Raw genomic sequence first — 17904 nt, 5'->3', positions numbered from 1 at the left:
GTGCTCACACGTGGGAGCATAGAAGTATAGTACAGCAAAACAATGCATTGACATGCATTACACTTTAGTATTACAAATGTGGAACATCTAGTCTGCAAGTACCGTATGCTTAACTTACTTTTTTTTTACGCAGTTGCTGATCGCCGGGCAAAAGGTGGGGGGGGGGGGGGGGAATTTCAAAGTCGCGCAATGCGAGGGAATAAGTGTTTTGATCTGCAGTGTTAGTGATCGAACGCAGTGTGGGTGCAATGAAACGGAAACTGGTAGAGGTGCACTCGTCTAAATGTCCCCCAGATAGCGACCACAACCACCCTCAACATCCACCTCTCTAGCAGACCTCACCAGCCGGCGGCAAAGACAGCGCAAGCAAGATGAGTCACAGCCCCGTCTATTCATGCCTTCTGGTCTTTATTTTATACAGTATGTCGTAATTTTTACTAATGTATAAACAGTCCGTAGGCATGAGCCCTCCAAATGATCTACATTTGAAGCAATTGCTCCATTACCACATATACAAATTAGCACAGACTACCTGGTTAGGTCATCATGGGCTCACAGCATTCCCACTTCTCACCACAAAGCACTTATTACGATGCTATGCATATGGATAGTACACGTCACTTTTACACACAAATAGAAAATGTTGTTTAATTGCCACGCACAAAATGGGGAAAAATAAACACCGTAATTCCAATACAAATCAAAACATTTCTTTCGTAAGCTGTGTCACCCTTGTAGGTCACTGCATAATGAATGACCACTGCCAATCTTAGAATCGTCCAAAAATGAACCAGTTGTTGGGCGAGACCAGATAATGATGCAATTGTAAATACCTCAATTAGGCATAAACGTCTGCAATTAAGAAAACCAAACCAAGCACCTGAAAGCAATTTGTAAAAACAAACATCAGCACATCTTGCAGTTTTTGTTGTATACTGTATGTAAAATGTAAAAAAATAATTCCAAAGCTTTGCAAAGGCAGTGTAACGATGAGGATGTAAGAAGGCAGATTAATGAAATGCATTCGTGACACCCAGTCTCTTCAATACTTTTGGCTGCTGACCTACATCAGAGGGAGCCATGAAACTCTCCGCACTCGTCACTGATAATACTTTTGTATTTGCGTTTTTGTATTCTCTGTTGTGTATATTACATACACATATTGCCTCAAATGTGTTGTTTGTGAACATATTTGCCTGCAGTAACTTCCCCGCCGAGTATTTATCTCAAATTCTCCGTTCGAGCGCCTCCAAATGTGCTGCGTGGGAAGAGGCGCGCGTGTTGAGACGAAATGACGACTGTGTCAAATGTTGCCTCCCCACAGTGGCGACTGGGGTATCGCACCGCTGGACGGACACGTTGGGGGGAATCTCGGTGCGTTGTTTCTTGCAGTCTCCAAACTTATCTCCACCAGCTGTGTGCAGGGTAGACACATAACGTAGCCTTCGCTCAGGCATAACTCCGGGAAAGTTGACAATGAAGTTGTGCTGTATCAATGTAATGTCTTTACAGTTTGATGATTAATGTTGTCGGACGTGCTTCAACATTACCATGCTAATTATGGCAACAAGTACACTAGGCCGGATGCTTTGGGGAAATAGCTCTTCCTTTCAAAAGAGAGTAAGGACCGTTGCCTAATACATCATACTATAAATTACATTTGTCTGTCATTAACGCTACATACGCCAGACGATAATTTGAGTCCTGCTGGATGAAGGCCTCGCCACGACGTGTTGATCATGCGGCTTGTTTGAACCATACTTCACCATGCTGGTCAGTGCGGGTTTGGTGGATGTGGGACCAGAACGAATTCAGTTATCACTTCCTCACTGGTGTTAGCCGTGGCCAGGAATCTCGGGTTTCCAGGTTTTTCGGGCAGTGCATAAATTGCGATGCCTCTGCTCCGTCCCCAATGTAATTAAAAGGCAGGGTTGATGCTGAATATGGCAATACTTTTTTCACCACTGCCAAAGCATTCTTTTGTCTACTTCCATGCTAACGATGGTTAGTTTATGGAGTCATTTGTTACGCCATTCTAAGTATTCCACTCGCTTTAATTGCCCTGTGATGTCCCAGTGAAGCAATCAACAGCAGCCTCCTCTCGTCAATTCTCCAACAGCGTTAATGTCAGCGTAAGTAGCCCCGCTGTGTGATATTGCTTCTCTTATTACTCCGCACAGCAGCTTCACTTTGGTTTTGCCCACGGCTGTTTGGAGATTGGGAATGCGCGCGTGTTGCGGGGAAATTAAAGGGGAATTTGTTTTACCGATACAGTCTGCTTCATGGGAATCCAGTTTGCATCCCAAATCCTGTATTTTTGTGGCCCTAAAACACATCCCGTGGTACAAATTATAAAACAGCACGTTGTACAAAACGCATGCGTCTCAAGCACTCGCGTTAACGAGAAAAAAGTGTCGACAAAATAGGTTCCAGTTTAAAACAATTACTTCTATAATTCACAGTATAAGGTTTCGACTAAAGCCAGAAAGCGTCCATAAGCCCTCGCTGCAGCTCATTAAAAATACGGCAGTCAAAGAGTAATCCTGGTCAGACATCGGAGGGATAGATTTACTCCGAAAGAGATAAATAAAGTCAACATTTAGATCGGCAGGTCTTTTCTCCTCCGATAATCAGCTGTTGCCCATCACCCTAAGCCACATGATGCACAAGGGCAATTGTTTCCGGCAATAGTCACTGGTAATGCTTTTACAATGAGCAACTGTGGCAAGCTGATGAAAGCAAATACAAATTAGTTATATCCGGCAATTAAAACATCGTTAAAAAGTGAGTTGAGTTGAACAGTGGTCTTGGGCAGTCATGCGACCTCTGATCTCTATGATTTTGGTTGGACATTGCGCCTACTAGGATGAGCAGCGATCCTATTTGTCCAGATGTGAGCGACTCAGTTTTCTTTACAACAGAATATCGGGCAGTAACCATGAACAGTAATTTTTTTCCCAACAGTATATCGTGGCCTTATCTCGTAACCCCATCTCGTAACCCCGTGATTCCTTGCAGAATAACCAACTCTCGACCATGCAGCAGACACAATTTCTGCACGAGGTTTGTTTTGGTTCCGACCAAATTCCGACAACGTAAACCAAGAGCCTAGCCTGCCAGCGGCACCCACTCCATTGATTAAATAACTCGGTCCTACCTCAACCAATTACACTTAACATCAGTAGAAAAAAAATACTATTGGCAGAGTCACACAAAGAGTCTAAACCCGCAAACGTTACATGGGTGAATGAGCGGATTCTTATGTCCGGTGCAAAAAATTAATCCACGCAAGAAGAGGGGATTTCCTTTTTTTAAGCCTCTAAAATGCGACTCTCCGAGCTGGTGTTTGACAAATAACAAAAGGCACGCGAGCAGAGGGGCACGCATATCACGATGCATCCAAGTGACTCCCAGGCACCGGCTATGTCTACTCTGCCCAGATTTACAGCAAAGAGAAATGTACTCGGCTGATTAAACGATTTCAAATAAAGTTAAAAGGCTACTTAATCCCTACCCAGAACCTGGGATATGGTTTTGCATGTGCAATTTTACCGAGATGCTCCGAGGAGTTGTCAGTAATTTACATTTTAACACTGCAGTTGGCCATCGCGATGATGTCGGTGTAAAAACCGCTATATGTTCACCGTTCGAAGCATCACTTTGAAGCCTCAACACTGAATACTTCAACGAAAGTCTTATTGTTTAAACGTGCCCTGCAGCATAACAAGCAAATTAAAATCTAAGCAAGAACATAACATCTGCTGTCTGAAAGCAACTCACACTGCAGCGGTAATACAAAATCGCGAGTCCGGTTGCGAGTTCATAGCACTGCCACTCACATTGGGAAACGCATCCATCATTGGCACTAAACAGTGATGCATGTGCAGCTGTGCAAGCACAAACTCTCCCTTCTCTCACGCATCGACAGTCCCAGTCGTAACCACGCAGAGATCTTCAGTAATTACAGAAGGTGCTTTTGCTGGTCGTTGCTCCGCTCGGTCTAACAAAGGCAAGAGACTCAACCGCCCGACGTCAGGATCCTCGTGTCCTTGCCACTACTGCTTGATGGCGCTGGGGATCCTGTCCGAAGCCGGGACTCTCCAAGGCCCGGGTCGGCCCACGTGCTTGCGAGGCAGTGTTGCGTTGGATGCCGGCTGCACGGCCGCCGGTTTGGGCGGCGCGCTTGACGGCTCCGCGTTCGAATCGTCCACCGCCTCGCGTGAAGGCGATGCTGCTGCTGCTGCTGCCACCACCTCCTCCTCCTTATGCCCCCCGACTTCTACTGGGACGGTGGCGTCCGCGGCTGCCGCCATCGTTTCACCTGCCCTGGGAGGAGGAGGGGGCGGCTTGTCCCGGTTTCCTCCGGAGTTGTTGGAGCCGTCTCCCTCGTCTCCCGCAACCCCAGTGGGGCTCACGGCTCCGTCGGCCTCCGGCGGCGGTAACTGCCGTCGGCTCGTCTCCTCGGTTTGTTCGGCGGCCGCCGCGTCGGAGGCGGTGCCAAGGAGGGAGCGTCCCCCCGGCGAGCCGGGGTGAAAGTCCGAGCGGGCGGCGTCGGCTTCCCGCCCATCAGGGCGCTCGGCGTACCCAGCGTCCGCACCGCTCCGCTGCTCCGCCGGGGGAAGCGCGACGCGGCTCGGGCTCGCGATCGCGTCCGCTCGATTCGGCTCGGCATCGCTCTCTCGTGCTGAAGTGACGTCGGCCTCGGCCGGGGGTTTGTGACCGGTGACGACGGGCAGTGCGGAGGGCGCGGCAATGTCCGCGGGGCGGCCGGTCACATCCGGTACTCGCGGGGAACTTGCAGGCGGCGTCGTGGCGGAGCCGTCGACCCCACCATCTGCCGCTGCGTGGGGAGGAAGGGAATGGTAGGAGGAGAAGCACGGCTCAGTCTGTCGGCGTGTCGTGTTACGCTCGCGAGCGTCGCTCTCGTGCTACGGAGCACGGTCCTACATGCTCTCGCAATGGCATCGATTTCTGCGAGGGCGACGCTGCTCGGAGGCTTCCGTGAAGCTCACGCGGGCATGCGTTGATATTGATATTATTGACTATGGGGAGCAGGCCTGTTCAATCCCCCACTGCAGCTCAGGTTTAATTTGCCTAAGCTCGTCAATGCAAGCGTGAACGCAGTGGCAGCGGAACGAGAAATATCGAGAGCCACAAACTTTAAAGTGATAAATGCTTGTACGGGATTTACTTAGGATATTTAGTGGCCAATCAGACAAGACATTATCAGGGGGCAGTATTTTTACTTAGGGGGCACATGCCTGGGCTGAAGTAGTACACGCTCTGCTGCTTCCTTTTATCTGCAATAATGTGGGATTTCGGGAGAAGGCTCAAAGGATACGAATATTTGCAGATTAAGAAAAGACCGCTTTGTAATTTTAGGTCAGCGTTCGTGAATGGGCGGCTGTGCATTACGCGGGTCGTGCCGTCACAGCATCGGCGGGGCAGCGGCGCTCTGCTGAGAAAGGAAGCAGAGAGAGGTGGCTAATGTCTACAAGCAAAGCAGACAGCAGCCGCCACCGAGGGCCGAAGAAGAGAAAACGCAGCCAGAGAACGGGAAACCAATGCCTCCCCCACCACACCACTGCTCCCAGAAGACACCACACACCCTGGGCAGCCACACTCGGTCAAAGTGACTATTTACCGTAATTTACGTTGTCGGACCCAATTCAGGCCGTGAGAATGTCTAAATCGCCAAGGAAGTGAAATAATCATTGCACAAAGTCGGGCGGAAGGCCTTTTGTCCACATATGAGATGGTGTTTGGCTTACTTTCGCAAGTGATATTTGGCTTAATTCTTGAGCCCTGTAGTGTAATCAGTGAAATTATATATATTACCACCAGACATGTTCACTGATGCAATAAAGATCTCCTAACCTTCGCCATCTCTCAAACACTTTTGTACACAACGTGATTTAATCATTCCATCTCCATGGTGAACGTTCTCTTAGGCTTGTTCCCTCCTTTGATAACCACTCTATATCAGTAGCCTCAACCGCCAGTCATCATCACTTCTCGTGACATGCCCTGCTCAAACCCGCTTTTATGAACAGTCAATACAGGAGCTCTAACGTCCTCGTGTTCTCTTATCCATGTATTCCTCTTCCTGGCTCACAATATAATTAGAAGCGTGTATCTCTTCAAGCTTCTTTGCACGCTAGCGAGGCTTTTGTAAAATTTGCTTTGTCAATGTCCATGTTTCTGTTCTCTACGTTATAGCAGGAATTGATATACAGGTTACAATAGTTAACAATAGGGCAATAGGTGCATAATATTTTCTACCAGTTTAACTTTTGGACAATTACACATACAACTACACACACACACGAACATCTACACACACAAGGCATACAGCAAGGAGGCATGTAACAATTCACCATCCCACCCGTAGATGGATTGTCATAATTTGAGGTCTCGATTCGATCCAAGAACTTTACTGTTTGGTTCATTTTCACCGTCTCGTTTGTTCCGTGGCTCGATTATTCCGTCGTCTCATTTGTGAGTGGTTACATCACAGGAGGAGTTCGCTCTGTCATTCTAATTGCAATTATTCGGCATCTTAAACAGATGATTCTTAGTTGCAGAAATGGGAGCATGGAGCATGAATGCAAGAATGTTATTCTTGGCGATGAATCGATGAATTGTTACATGTCTTAACAGCAAGGAGAGAGTTAAGTGTGGGAAGACCTTACAGCCCCTGTGCCCACCATCGCTAAAGCCACCAGAGGACTGCGCTTGTAAGAGGAGGGCTCTCGGTCATTACCTTCACTCACTGGTTAGGCTGTCACACCCTACAACACTGCCTGCAATCAGAACACACGTGGTTACTTCACAGCATGAGGGGAGGGGGGGGGCTGCCAGGAAAGAGGTTAGGGGGTTAATACGAGCACGCGTGCGCAGTTGTGAGCGGAGCGAAACACAAAGAACACGCCAAAAAAAATGTCATCCAGGATTTGAAAATTCCCCACGCCAGAGGTGGCACCAGTCGTTTAATGCTGAGCAAGTCTTTGCTAACGTCAGCACTAAGCAATTGGCTTCTGGGCACACGTGGCAAAGAGAAATTTGCAAACGCCCCCGAGCGGAATTTTCTGAGCCTAACTGGGTCGCGAGAAGTAAAAACACTGGGCAGGCGGGGGCAGCTAAACAGCGGCTGGGGGTAAGCGGCCCTTCACAGCAGGCTCGACGCTAGCGGCGCACGTCCTAACAACACGCGCGTTCGGCGAGACGTTGCCACCTTCGTTGGCTTTTGGAAAAGACGTCTTCAGGCATTTTAAGCGACCGGCATTAGTAGTCACAGCACTCCCAAATCTCAACCTTTGCCTCTGATAAATTTTGTCTCGTGAGTTTAAAAAAAAATCCTTATTCACTGCCTACAGCAGTAATTGCACCTCCAGTCTTTGCAAACGTCCCTTCGTGCAGCTTCTCACACGATCCCAATCCACCGTTCAACTGCAACTCAGCACGAGGCTGGGTCGCGGAGGGCACGGTAACATTTGAATGCTATAGTTTTGTAACTGCTCGCAATGACCTCGCAACGTTTCTCACGAAGACCGTTTGTGAGAACAGCAGCGTGCGTTGGGTTTTAGGAGTGCTGTGCTAAGCGTAGAAGCACCATGCAGGCCGGAGGTCAAGTGCAATAGTGCTCTAAAGATGGATAGAAGCGGTCGTTTGAGGGTGAGCAGAGGCAGAGGAGGGAGGTTACACACCGTGTCCTTTGGAAGGCCCAATAAGAAGAAGTATGGGGAGCCATGCCTGTCATGTTTCATGCACATGGAGAGGCTGGAGGGAGCAACTCCTGGGAGGGGAGGCACAACGTGACGCTCGTGCTTTGCGGCAAAACGGATCCGCAACATGCGTGCCACGTGCAAGCAGGGCATCTCAAACGCACGCAGAGGCATGCACGCTGAACACCACGCGCGTACTCGTACAACAGGCTTGGACTCGCACATACAGACACACAGACACAATGCAGGCACACACACTTGCACTCATAAGAACAACACAGGTTCAAGTACGTACTTGCACACTGACAACTGACTCGCACACACGCAGATACACACAACAACGCAAGGTCTCGCACATGCATGCACACAGACACACAGATACACGCAACACGAGCTCATGCAAACCCTTATAATAACACAGGCTCATGCACACACACGCACATGCACCAGCTCACTAGCAGACTCACAGACAGGTTCGGGCGCACATAATCACGCACGCGTGCTCAAACAATAAAGCACGCACACACACATCCACAAGCTGACACACACATGACCCCGCAGCGCACCATAGCACATGCATTATTAAAGCCAACACCCATGCGTGAAAACGACCACGGAGCATAGAGAGAGCTTTCAACGGATATTCCCGCTACTCAGGATCGCATGCAGCACAGCGAGATGAGTCAGAACCAATCCCCATGCAGCATCATTCACCCCCAGGAGGAGAGGCATGCACGTCAGAGTGAAGCACAGCGCGGTGTTTGTGATTTCTCTGCACACTTCACAAGGGCTTCTCCAGCCTCCAAATCCCTCCAACCCCTGAATCCAGGCAGCATCGGTAACAAAAACCACTCGATCCTTCGCTAACCACGAGATCGCGATGTGTAACCAATGAGAAACCTGGAACTACCAGCGCAGATGTCGCCTTGGGTTATGAATGAGTACTGGACAGATGACGAACACGGAATAACTGGCGATGGAACGGCACGTCATGTTCCACTGGCAACGGTGGAACATGACGTGGGGATGGCACGAAGACGAAACCCTGACGACCCTTCGACCGGTTGCACAGATCTGCCAGGTGAGCCGCTCGCCACTCGGTGTGACCATGTGTCTCTTGAGAGTTGGCAGCTCGCATCCCCTTCCGGCCCGCGCAGGTGCTTCCCGCGGTGGCGGGAATCCACCACGGACGTCGGTTTGGCGACATCCGCCAGATGAGCCGCACGCTTGTGTGCACGTACGCATCCGTCCACGACCCTCAGGCCCCACCTGCCCCCCACCCCGACTCCCTTCTCCGGCCCTCTCCCCACCGGACCGGGCGTAGCGGACGGCGCAGGGCGACTCTGCCGCGACCTACCGTGGTCGGGGACGTGCCCCGAGCCGTGGCGCAGGAGCAGGCGCACGGCGCCGCCGCTGCCGCGGATGAGATCGATGGCGCGTGCATGCGTCATGTCCGAGGTGCTCTCCCCACCGATCTCCACAATCTGGTCTCCGACCTACGCGAGCGAGCGTATGTGTGTGCGTGCGTGCAGGTAGGTGGGTGGCCGTGCAAGACGGCACGGAGAACACGGGCTTTATTGAGTGTCAGTGTGTGGGTGGGTGTGAGTGTTGGTGTGCGTGAGTAGGTGTGTGAGTGTGTGCGAGTTTTGGTGTGTGAGTGGGCGTGAGTGATTGCTGGTGTGCGAGTGGCTGTGAGTGTGAGCGTGTGTGTGTGTTGGTGTGTGAAAGCGTGCGAGTGTGTTCATTCTGGGGGTGCGGGGGGACGGTGCAGCAGCCCACGTGTGTGCTGACCTGCATCTGTGAGGATGTGGCGGCCGGGCCCCCCTCCACCACACGCAGTACGTACAGCTCCATCCCGTACTCGCGCCCCCCGCGGATGCTGAACCCAAATCCCCTCTCGCCCTTCTCCAGCACCGCCTCGTACAGAGCCCTCTGCGCACACGTCAAATGTAAACACCGCCTCTTTCCAGAGCTAAATCCTCCGAGGGCGACGGTTTCCCAAGTGTGGAATAACATGTGAGCGACTGCGACTGTACGTGGGCGAGTATGTGAACGCCCACTTGTGGGTGAGTGCACGGTCATGAGTACAGGCACGCGTGTGTGTGTGTGTATGCATGTGTATGCGTATACTGCTGTGCAACGGCGACCCGAGTTCGATTCCTGCTCATGCCCAATACTAGTGACGATTATCTGAACCAGTCCTGGGCCTCCCTTAAGTCGACTCAACCTCGAATGAGTATCTGGTTCAGTATGTAAACATCGCCACTCGGGAGAGAAAGGCGGCCAGGCGTGGTGCTGGCCACCCACTTCCTCGTGTGTCGTGCCGGCCTTCATGGGTGCTCGCTAGCAACACTTGCCTCAAAAGTCTGTTCAGGCTATATTTGTATTCTGTATGCATGTGTGAGCGAGCGTATAAACAAGCAGGTGTGTTTGTGTGTGAGGTTACACACAACACTCCTGTGCAGGGGAATTCAGGTGGAGGTGGGTGAGCGGACGAGCATCTGCAAGGCTCCTGGCTCAACTCTGCATGGTTTACGAGATCCGCCGAGGTCAGGCGCATTCGGGGTGCATTTTTCGTACCTGCGGCGTCTTGTTCACGGGTATCTCCTGTCTCCTGTGTATATCGATGTTGGCAGAGCTGCAACATAATGGAGAAAACATCTTGCGTGCTGACAAACGTCAGGAATGTGCTTCATCCTGCATGGCCATGATGCACGTTCGTCGCCAGACAAAAAAATGAAGGGAGTGCCCTCGAAGCGTTGTACCGATGCAAAAAAATATAACACACTCGCAATGATAACCATGATCTGGCCATACTTAACAATTATAATTTAGTACGTTTGGTGTTTGCGCGCTGCACTGGACCCAGCAGCACAGAGGACGAGCCTAGCAGGCCCCTAGTCCGCTAGCCCACGGGCGCTTCCACTGCAGTGCCCACCTGGAGGTGATGGGCCCCGGGGTGCTGGGCTGGGAGGTGGTGTTTGGCGACGGGTTTCCACTGCTCTCTGCAGACGTAAAACAAACCGTCGCAGCGCGGATGGTCGCATTTCAATACAACGTCGACACAGCGATCGTTACGACAGTCGTGTAAGTACATTGACGAGTGGCGAGGTCTTAACTCGGCGAAGCTTCATCGAGTCAAGAGACTCTTTTCTTCAGGCGGGTGCCGATAAGTTGGGATTGGTTGGGAAATTGTGCGAAGCGTTTGGCTTCGTTCGAGAGGACATCTGAGGAACCTGGGGAAAGCCCGCCGCACGCTGACGCACAATGACCCCCGTCGCGTAAAACGCGTGATTCCCCATCAGTCCACGCGTTACCTTTTTTTTCTGATTATTTTGGTAAAATCATAACTTAAAACGGAACAGCAAAACACTAACACATGGTGGATTGATTTTTGTATCAACCCAATTCACTGTCGGCAGCGCATGGCATTACAGGACCACTCTATTTACTGGGTGGCTGAGAGCCCCTATTGATGGTGCAACGAATTGTATCATTTATGCCAATTTGTCATTCCACTGCTGGATGAAGGCCTCCGCACTCACGTCGTCGGTCAAGGCGATTGTTTGACCATACTTCACCACCGCGGTGGTAGGTGCAGGTCGGTGAAGGGGGCCACCCAGGACTGGTTCAGTTACCACTCGGCACCGATATTAATCGCGGCCGGGAATAAAACTTGGATAACAAGCTTCATTGCGTATGGCGCAAACCACCGCACCATCGTGCGATATACGATGTAGGCTATGGCTGGGATAACTGTCGAGAATGGAGCCAGGGTTATTGTCAGGGTATGCTAGTTAATAGGACCGTGTTTCAGTGTCACGGAAAGCCACCCATTTAAATTCTACCACAGTATTTATTCTATTACTCTTGTATGCCGCACTGTATTTGCGACCTAGGTCTTACTTAAGAGACTTTTAGTCTAAATGGGCTGTCACCTAGAGTTTATTAAAGGTCTCCGTCTATAAATACCCTTTTAACATAATAGCATAGCAAGCAATTTATAGGGACAGTTATTGTGAGGGTCTGTATCAGTTCAAGTTTAATTTGAACGGTTTTCACTTCACCTCGACTGTCTTTCAGAGAGCTCTGCTAATAAATACGCATCTTACGGCTGAATGGATTTCCTGAACAAGATAAAAGTTTCCCGAAATACAATTGGCACTATTATTTTCATTAAGTGAGTGGCTGAGTGAGTGAGAAGAGGAGTGGGTGGGTAGGTGAATGAATGAGCAGATGTGTGAGTGGGTGGATGATTGAATGGGTGGATACGTGAGTAGGTATGTGGGTAGGTGAGTGGGCAGGTGTGTCATTGAGTAGATGTGTGAGTGAGTAGATGTGTGAGTGGTTGAGTGGGTGAGTAAGTGGGTTAGTGTGTGGATGAATGAGTGGGTGAGTGGTTGAGTGGGTGGATGAGTGAGCAGGTGGGTGTAGGTGGGAGGGGTTGGCAGTAAGAGAGAGAAGAGGAAGCTCTGACCGGGAGCCGGGAGGACGGCGAGCGTGACGGTGAGCCCTGCGTCGCGCACCAGCATCACGATATCGGCGTGCGACATGTCCAGGATGCAGCGCCTGTTAACCGCCACGATGCGGTCGCCCACGCGCAGCACGCCGCACCGCTCCGCGGGGCTGCCCGGCACCACGCGCCCGATCTTGTGCGGCAGAGCTGCACCGCGACACAAAGACAAAGATACCCCGACCGTATAGCCTTCACAGACTGTTGTGGCAAGTGCTTATTAGAGAGGACCTGTGAATGGCTGGCATGGCACATGAGGGGGTGGGTAGCCAGCCCCATGCCCGGCTGTCGTGTCTCCCTCGTGGCAATGTTGACCAACAACAGCAGCAACAGCTGCCCATTCACCACGAAGTGGCGGTGATTTCACCGCAGCACTTGTGCCAAGCTAGGTGCACTTTGAGGCCACATGAAGAGGCTTGCTGACAGGAGGTCACGTCCAGACCTAGGTGATGTGTTGACTGTTAACCAACATGTACACATGCATGCACGTGCTTACAAACACGCACTCGTATCGTATTTGAGTTAACGTACCTCTACGCAGAGCTACAACGCGACACGCGAACAACAACAACCGCCATTCGCCACTAAGTGGCGGTGACGTTACCACGACGCTTGTGCGTCGCTTGTTTTTGTGCGTGCGTCAGTTTTGTGATACGCGCGTGTGTGTGTATTGGCTGCACGTGGTCAATACAAGCAAAGGTGTATTCCGCGCTCGTACGTTTCACCCGTACAAGTTTTTACGTGCTCCGTGCACACGCTCACGTGCGCCCGTGTCGTTTACCATCGTACGCGCGAGCGTGGCGTTCGTACCGTTGGCCGGGCCGCCCTCGGGCCGCGCGAGCGACGACACGATGACGAAGCCGAACCCCTCGTGCTCCTGCCGTTGGACGGTGACGTCGCTGGGCGTGCACTCCAGCGACAGGCCCTGCACTTCCTGCGCGAGGCCCCGCGGGGGCTCCGGCGGTGACGAGCCGCCCGTCGGCTCCACCGGTGCCCCCGCAGCGCCGCCGTACACATGCAGGTTCGACAGCGACGGGGGCCCCAGGGGACCTGGAGGAACGTCGCATGGAGCGGAGAGGGATCGTCTTTGGGGGGGCCTCTGTAAGCGTTTGATCTCTGGCCTAGCGCGAGCTTGATTACGACCGTTATCATCGTGTTTGTCATGGTAATACAATACATGACTACACGTACATTTAGAGAGAACACCATTATATAAAGATGATATTGCTCATGACAATGATGACGATGCTGCTCAGCGGTGAGTGGGTTGCTATCGGTAGGTTACAAGTTCAAATCCTGATTGGCGGGTGACTCGGCCCATCATCTCCCCGAGGGTCAGTAAAGTGAGTTCCACTTTGTGGTTGTCTTATGGATAGACTCTCCCCTGTCATAGGAATGTGGAATGTCAACCACTTCTGGCAGGCTATAAACAGGTGGCGAGTCTTGCTTCAATGCTCATTTGAGCACTAAATCACTTTGGCTTTTGCAGTCAATAAGATGATGATTGCGCCGCCGCTGCTGCCGATGAGGATGACTCATGCTGATCACATCAATCAATCTTAATTTTACGTGCCAATATTGCCCTCAATAAAGCAGGCATCAGCACATTACAGCAGAACGGGAATGGGAATGGTACCGGGGGCATAGAGTAACAGGAATGAAAAAACAAAGCAACCCGTCCACGCCCTCAGCGACGAACACCGACTGAGCAAAGTACCGACGGTGAAGATGAAGACAACAAAGAACGATGAAGATGACAGACGATGAAGTCTACGGAAATTCCAACACATTCGTAGACACGACCACGGTGGTGCCGCCGCCCATCGACCCACCGGAGGGTGCGGGCGCGAGCGCCCTGCGCACGGTGAGGCTGACGTGCCCGTTGAGCGCCGCCTTCTGCATGAGCGCGATCACGTGCTGGTGCACGTGGCCCTCCACGGGCGAGCTGTCCACCGACAGCAGCTCGTCGCCGGGGCGCAGTCGCCCATCCACGTCGGCCGCTCCCCGCGGCACCACCGCGCCCACGCGAATCTAGTGATGGGTGGGTGAGCGGGCGCGGAGAACGGATGAGTCGGCAAGCAAGGGGCAAATCGTACGGTGAAGAGAGAGAACGTTGACTTTGTCGTTCTGACTTCAAAAAACGTTACTCGATTATATTCTAGTGACGACGTTTCGTTCCGTTCTTTCGCTTACGAACCATTAATTCAGTGCTACATGCACCAGAAGGCCAAGTATATTTATCGACAGTTGGTAAATTTGAATCGTAACCATGAACTGTGACAAAATAATCATGGGAATGGGTGAATTGTGATCATTTCTGTGAAAGGACGTTCCTGCGAGCGGCTGCGTGACTCGTACGATTGTCACAGCAATGGGGCTGTAAGGTATCACAAGGTGATCCACCGCTTTCATTTGGAAATTTCGAAATTAAAGTTTCTTAGTAAAATTACAATATCATCGGGTAAAATATCAGAGAGCATCCATGTTTTAGAACGACTACAGAAACGAGAAAACACTAATACGGATTTGTATTTATATGGCGCGATGATGAAACGAGGGTGCGGACTGCGCCGTACCGGGTGCCCCGGCTCCTCCCCGCCCAGGATTCGGAATCCGAACCCGGTCTCCTGGCGCCGGAGGAACACGTCGATGTCCCGGAACTCCAGCGCTGCGGACAGAGACGCCGACAAGCCGTGAGCCGCGCGCGGCCGCAGCGCGTATCGGTGTTCTCTACCGGCAGCGCTCGTATCAAAAGCGTTCGCGTCGTTACCCGCGTCACCCCATTCGTCTCGACTCACTCGCACTCTCGCTGAGTTCTCGGGGACCCTCGGACGTCGCCGGTCCTGGGGGGCGCCCCTGCTGACCGAAACTCGGGGGGCCCTGCGGGGGTGGGGGGTAGAGCAGGGCGCGGCGCGGAGCGTTGGCGGTGTGCCCGGGGGGGCTTGTTCCCGTCCAGGGCGGGTACAGCGACGGGGGGCCCGGGCGGGCCGCAGGGTGGCCGCTCTCGCGGAAGCTCCCCGCGCTGTTCCGCCTCTCGAACTCCTGGTGGTAACGCAGCAACAACAACAAATGTAAGTCCACTGCTGGATGAGGGCCTCTTCACTCTGTGCGGTTCGTGGGGGTTAGTTGGCCATGCTAAGCTTAACGAGATTATGATGATGATGATGACGATGATAACAATGACAGGGCTGTGTGGACCCTGACCAAGATTCAATCTTATATCTTACAACCGGGAGCCCCTGCTGCTCCGCACATCATACGCAGTCTGAGCTCTTGCGCCTGTAAGAAATGCGGCCAGGTTACGTGTAACGTCATATACGGTACGTAATTGGACTGGGAGGAAAAAAGGCCACGAAAAAAACTCACCGATTGTTGGCTTCTGTTTGGGGAATGGTTCCCAGTGCCTGCAAGACAAAGTAACGGTGGTGATTAAGGAGCGTGCGTGCGATAGCTCCGCTCGCGTGCGGCCCAGGGGAACGGGGATTTGTGCAAGGGTGCGAGTGGCTGCCTGCCGCAGGCAACGTCGCGGGTAAACGGCGGCTCATTCTAATGAGCTCACGTGAATCACGCACGCACGCACGCACGTACGTACGTACGCACGGAGGGGCGATGCTTTCACAGAATGGGTGGGTGGTGTGGTAGAATGAGTTACGCTCTGTGTGCGCACGTGTGTGTGCGAGAGTTTGCATGTTTGTGTTGAAATCTTGTCACCATTGGACAACGGGACGATGGCTGATGCTGCTTCTACTGCTACTGCTGACGGTGGTGATTTTTGTATTGCTCACACTGCCACTGCTGCTAACGATGACGACAACTGCAATGATGCAAGTGATTATTAACGTTTACCCAGGAGAACCTCACTTAGTCTCAAGACTCTTTGACAGGAGAGCCCCACCAATTTGCACAGTAAGGGGGGTAATGTTGTCGTGTGTTATCACAATTGAGTGATTTCGCAGGGAAGTTTGGCCGATACCAGTCCCGTACGTTTTTGTATCTTTGGCAGGAACCTGGAGGAAACCCATGAAGCATGGGAGGGGGGGGGGATAACATACTAACTCCACAGATACAGGCGTCCAAATTGGAATGGCCCTTCTTGCGGAGAGGCGCAAGTGTTTCCACCGTGCCACCGTGCCGCTGCTGACGATGATCACAGCCGGATGAGCCTCCCAACTTGCCAACCGGCACCACCACCACAATCAGGTGCACAAGACACTGCCACCGTCGTGAGGGATCGCCGTTGCGCGTACCGGGACGCTGAACGACGAAGGGCACGGGGCTGCCCACGGGACAGTCCTTGAGCATCTGCACCACCTGCATGTGGCTCAGGCCCTGCACGTCGCGACCTCCGACCTGCAGGATGAGGTCGCCCTCGCGGAGGTCACGACCCCGCGCACGGTCCAGGATGTGCCGCACGCGCTGCCCGCCGGCGCCGTCTGCGATCGTGAAGCCGAACCCCGCAGGGCCCTGCGCGGGATGCAATGACCGCGTCTCCGGGTGAGTAACGCCATCACGATGTAATGAACCAAAGCCATTGAAAATAAAAAGCCTGTTGATTCTGTCACTTTTACACATAATGACTTGAAGTTTACTTGCCTAGTAATATGCTGAATGAGTTTCAAACTTGAATTCTTTAATTTGGCTGAAAATCTATACATCTCCTGACCGTATCGCCCTATTTCTAGCCCCACCACCACCCACCCGCTTGCCCGCCTGCCCGCCCGCCTGCCCCCCCGCGCACCTTCACGACTGTGGCGGTCAGCAGCTCGGGCTGCGAGGTCCCCGACGATGCCAGCGAGTCTCCGTCGTCGCGAGCATGTCCGTTCTCCGGCGCGTCACGTGCGCCCTGCGTTGCGGCGCTCGTCCACCAAGGCTGCTGCTGGGAGTGGACGGCGGTGCCGGAGTCCGGCGTGGAGTGCAACGACGGCAGTCCCGGTAGCGCCGCCACGGTCGGTGGGAGGCCCGGGTCAGCGAGCGGCCAGCCGTTGATGATCATCGGCTCCTTGCCCGAGACGGCGAACGCTGTCACCATGTGCGTGGCCGGGTCGTCGGGGTCGAATGGCAGAGGGTAGCCGCGGCAGAGGTCGAGGGTCACGCACTGACCAATGGGGATGCACTGGAAGATTCGCACGACGTCCACCTGGGAGTAGCCCAGGACGCAGGCGTCGTTCACGCTCACGATCACGTCACCTGCCGGGCGTCGCACCGACGGACGGGCGTTAATATAAAACTTTGACAGCGCAGCATTGTTCTCTGTGCTGGAGGGAGGCGATTCTGCAGTTGTTGATGCTGGTGCAGATGTTCGTGTGGCAGCAGGCGATGTGGGTGGTGGTGCTGTTCGTGATAATGGTGGTGGAAGTAGTGGAGTATCTGGTGTTGATGATGGAGGTGATGGTGGTTGTAATGGTGGTGGTGCTGGCTATAATTATGCTGGTGATGGTAAGTGGTGTGGTGGTGGTGGTGGTATTAATTAGAGGAGAGTAGTATGCAACGGTGGCTGCACTCGTGTTGATTACAGCAAGTGCGGCGGCAGTGCTGTTAAACGTGACGACAGCTGGTGTTGGTGATAAATGCTGCTATTCATTAAGCTAGAGCTGGTGGTGGTGACGGTGCTATCACGGGTGTCGATTGTAACAGAGAGGCGGTGGCGGCAGCGGTGGTGGTGGTCGT

General features: G+C 52.6%; 1 protein-coding gene across 10 annotated transcripts in view; it reads right to left on the bottom strand.

Moving 5' to 3' along the window:
* Nucleotides 1-389: 389 nt before the first annotated feature.
* LOC144721385 (membrane-associated guanylate kinase, WW and PDZ domain-containing protein 2-like) overlaps nucleotides 390-17904 on the bottom strand; it is a 70691-nt gene continuing 53176 nt past the window's right edge. For 2 of the 10 annotated variants that reach the window (XM_078598959.1, XM_078598958.1), the window contains exons 13-25: nucleotides 16976-17424; nucleotides 16485-16701; nucleotides 15604-15641; nucleotides 15036-15279; nucleotides 14814-14905; nucleotides 14070-14268; nucleotides 13048-13287; nucleotides 12202-12387; nucleotides 10663-10729; nucleotides 10305-10362; nucleotides 9516-9656; nucleotides 9082-9220; nucleotides 390-4840 (exon numbers count right to left, since the gene is read on the bottom strand). In XM_078598959.1, coding sequence (XP_078455085.1) covers nucleotides 4056-4840; nucleotides 9082-9220; nucleotides 9516-9656; nucleotides 10305-10362; nucleotides 10663-10729; nucleotides 12202-12387; nucleotides 13048-13287; nucleotides 14070-14268; nucleotides 14814-14905; nucleotides 15036-15279; nucleotides 15604-15641; nucleotides 16485-16701; nucleotides 16976-17424 — 2855 coding nt within the window. In that variant the 3' untranslated portion in view covers nucleotides 390-4055. Of the gene's footprint in view, nucleotides 4841-5791; nucleotides 7796-9081; nucleotides 9221-9515; nucleotides 9657-10304; nucleotides 10363-10662; nucleotides 10730-12201; nucleotides 12388-13047; nucleotides 13288-14069; nucleotides 14269-14813; nucleotides 14906-15035; nucleotides 15280-15603; nucleotides 15642-16484; nucleotides 16702-16975; nucleotides 17425-17904 lie in introns of those variants that run through there. The other 8 variants (XM_078598964.1, XM_078598962.1, XR_013585897.1 and 5 more) reach the window with 8 other exon arrangements.

The sequence above is a fragment of the Lampetra planeri genome, chromosome 11, assembly GCF_965212315.1.
Source record: "Lampetra planeri chromosome 11, kcLamPlan1.2.h2, whole genome shotgun sequence".
NCBI classification, from domain to species: Eukaryota; Metazoa; Chordata; class Hyperoartia; order Petromyzontiformes; family Petromyzontidae; genus Lampetra; species Lampetra planeri.
Note: the sequence above shows the minus strand (reverse complement) of the source record. Positions and strands in the feature narration are given on the sequence as shown.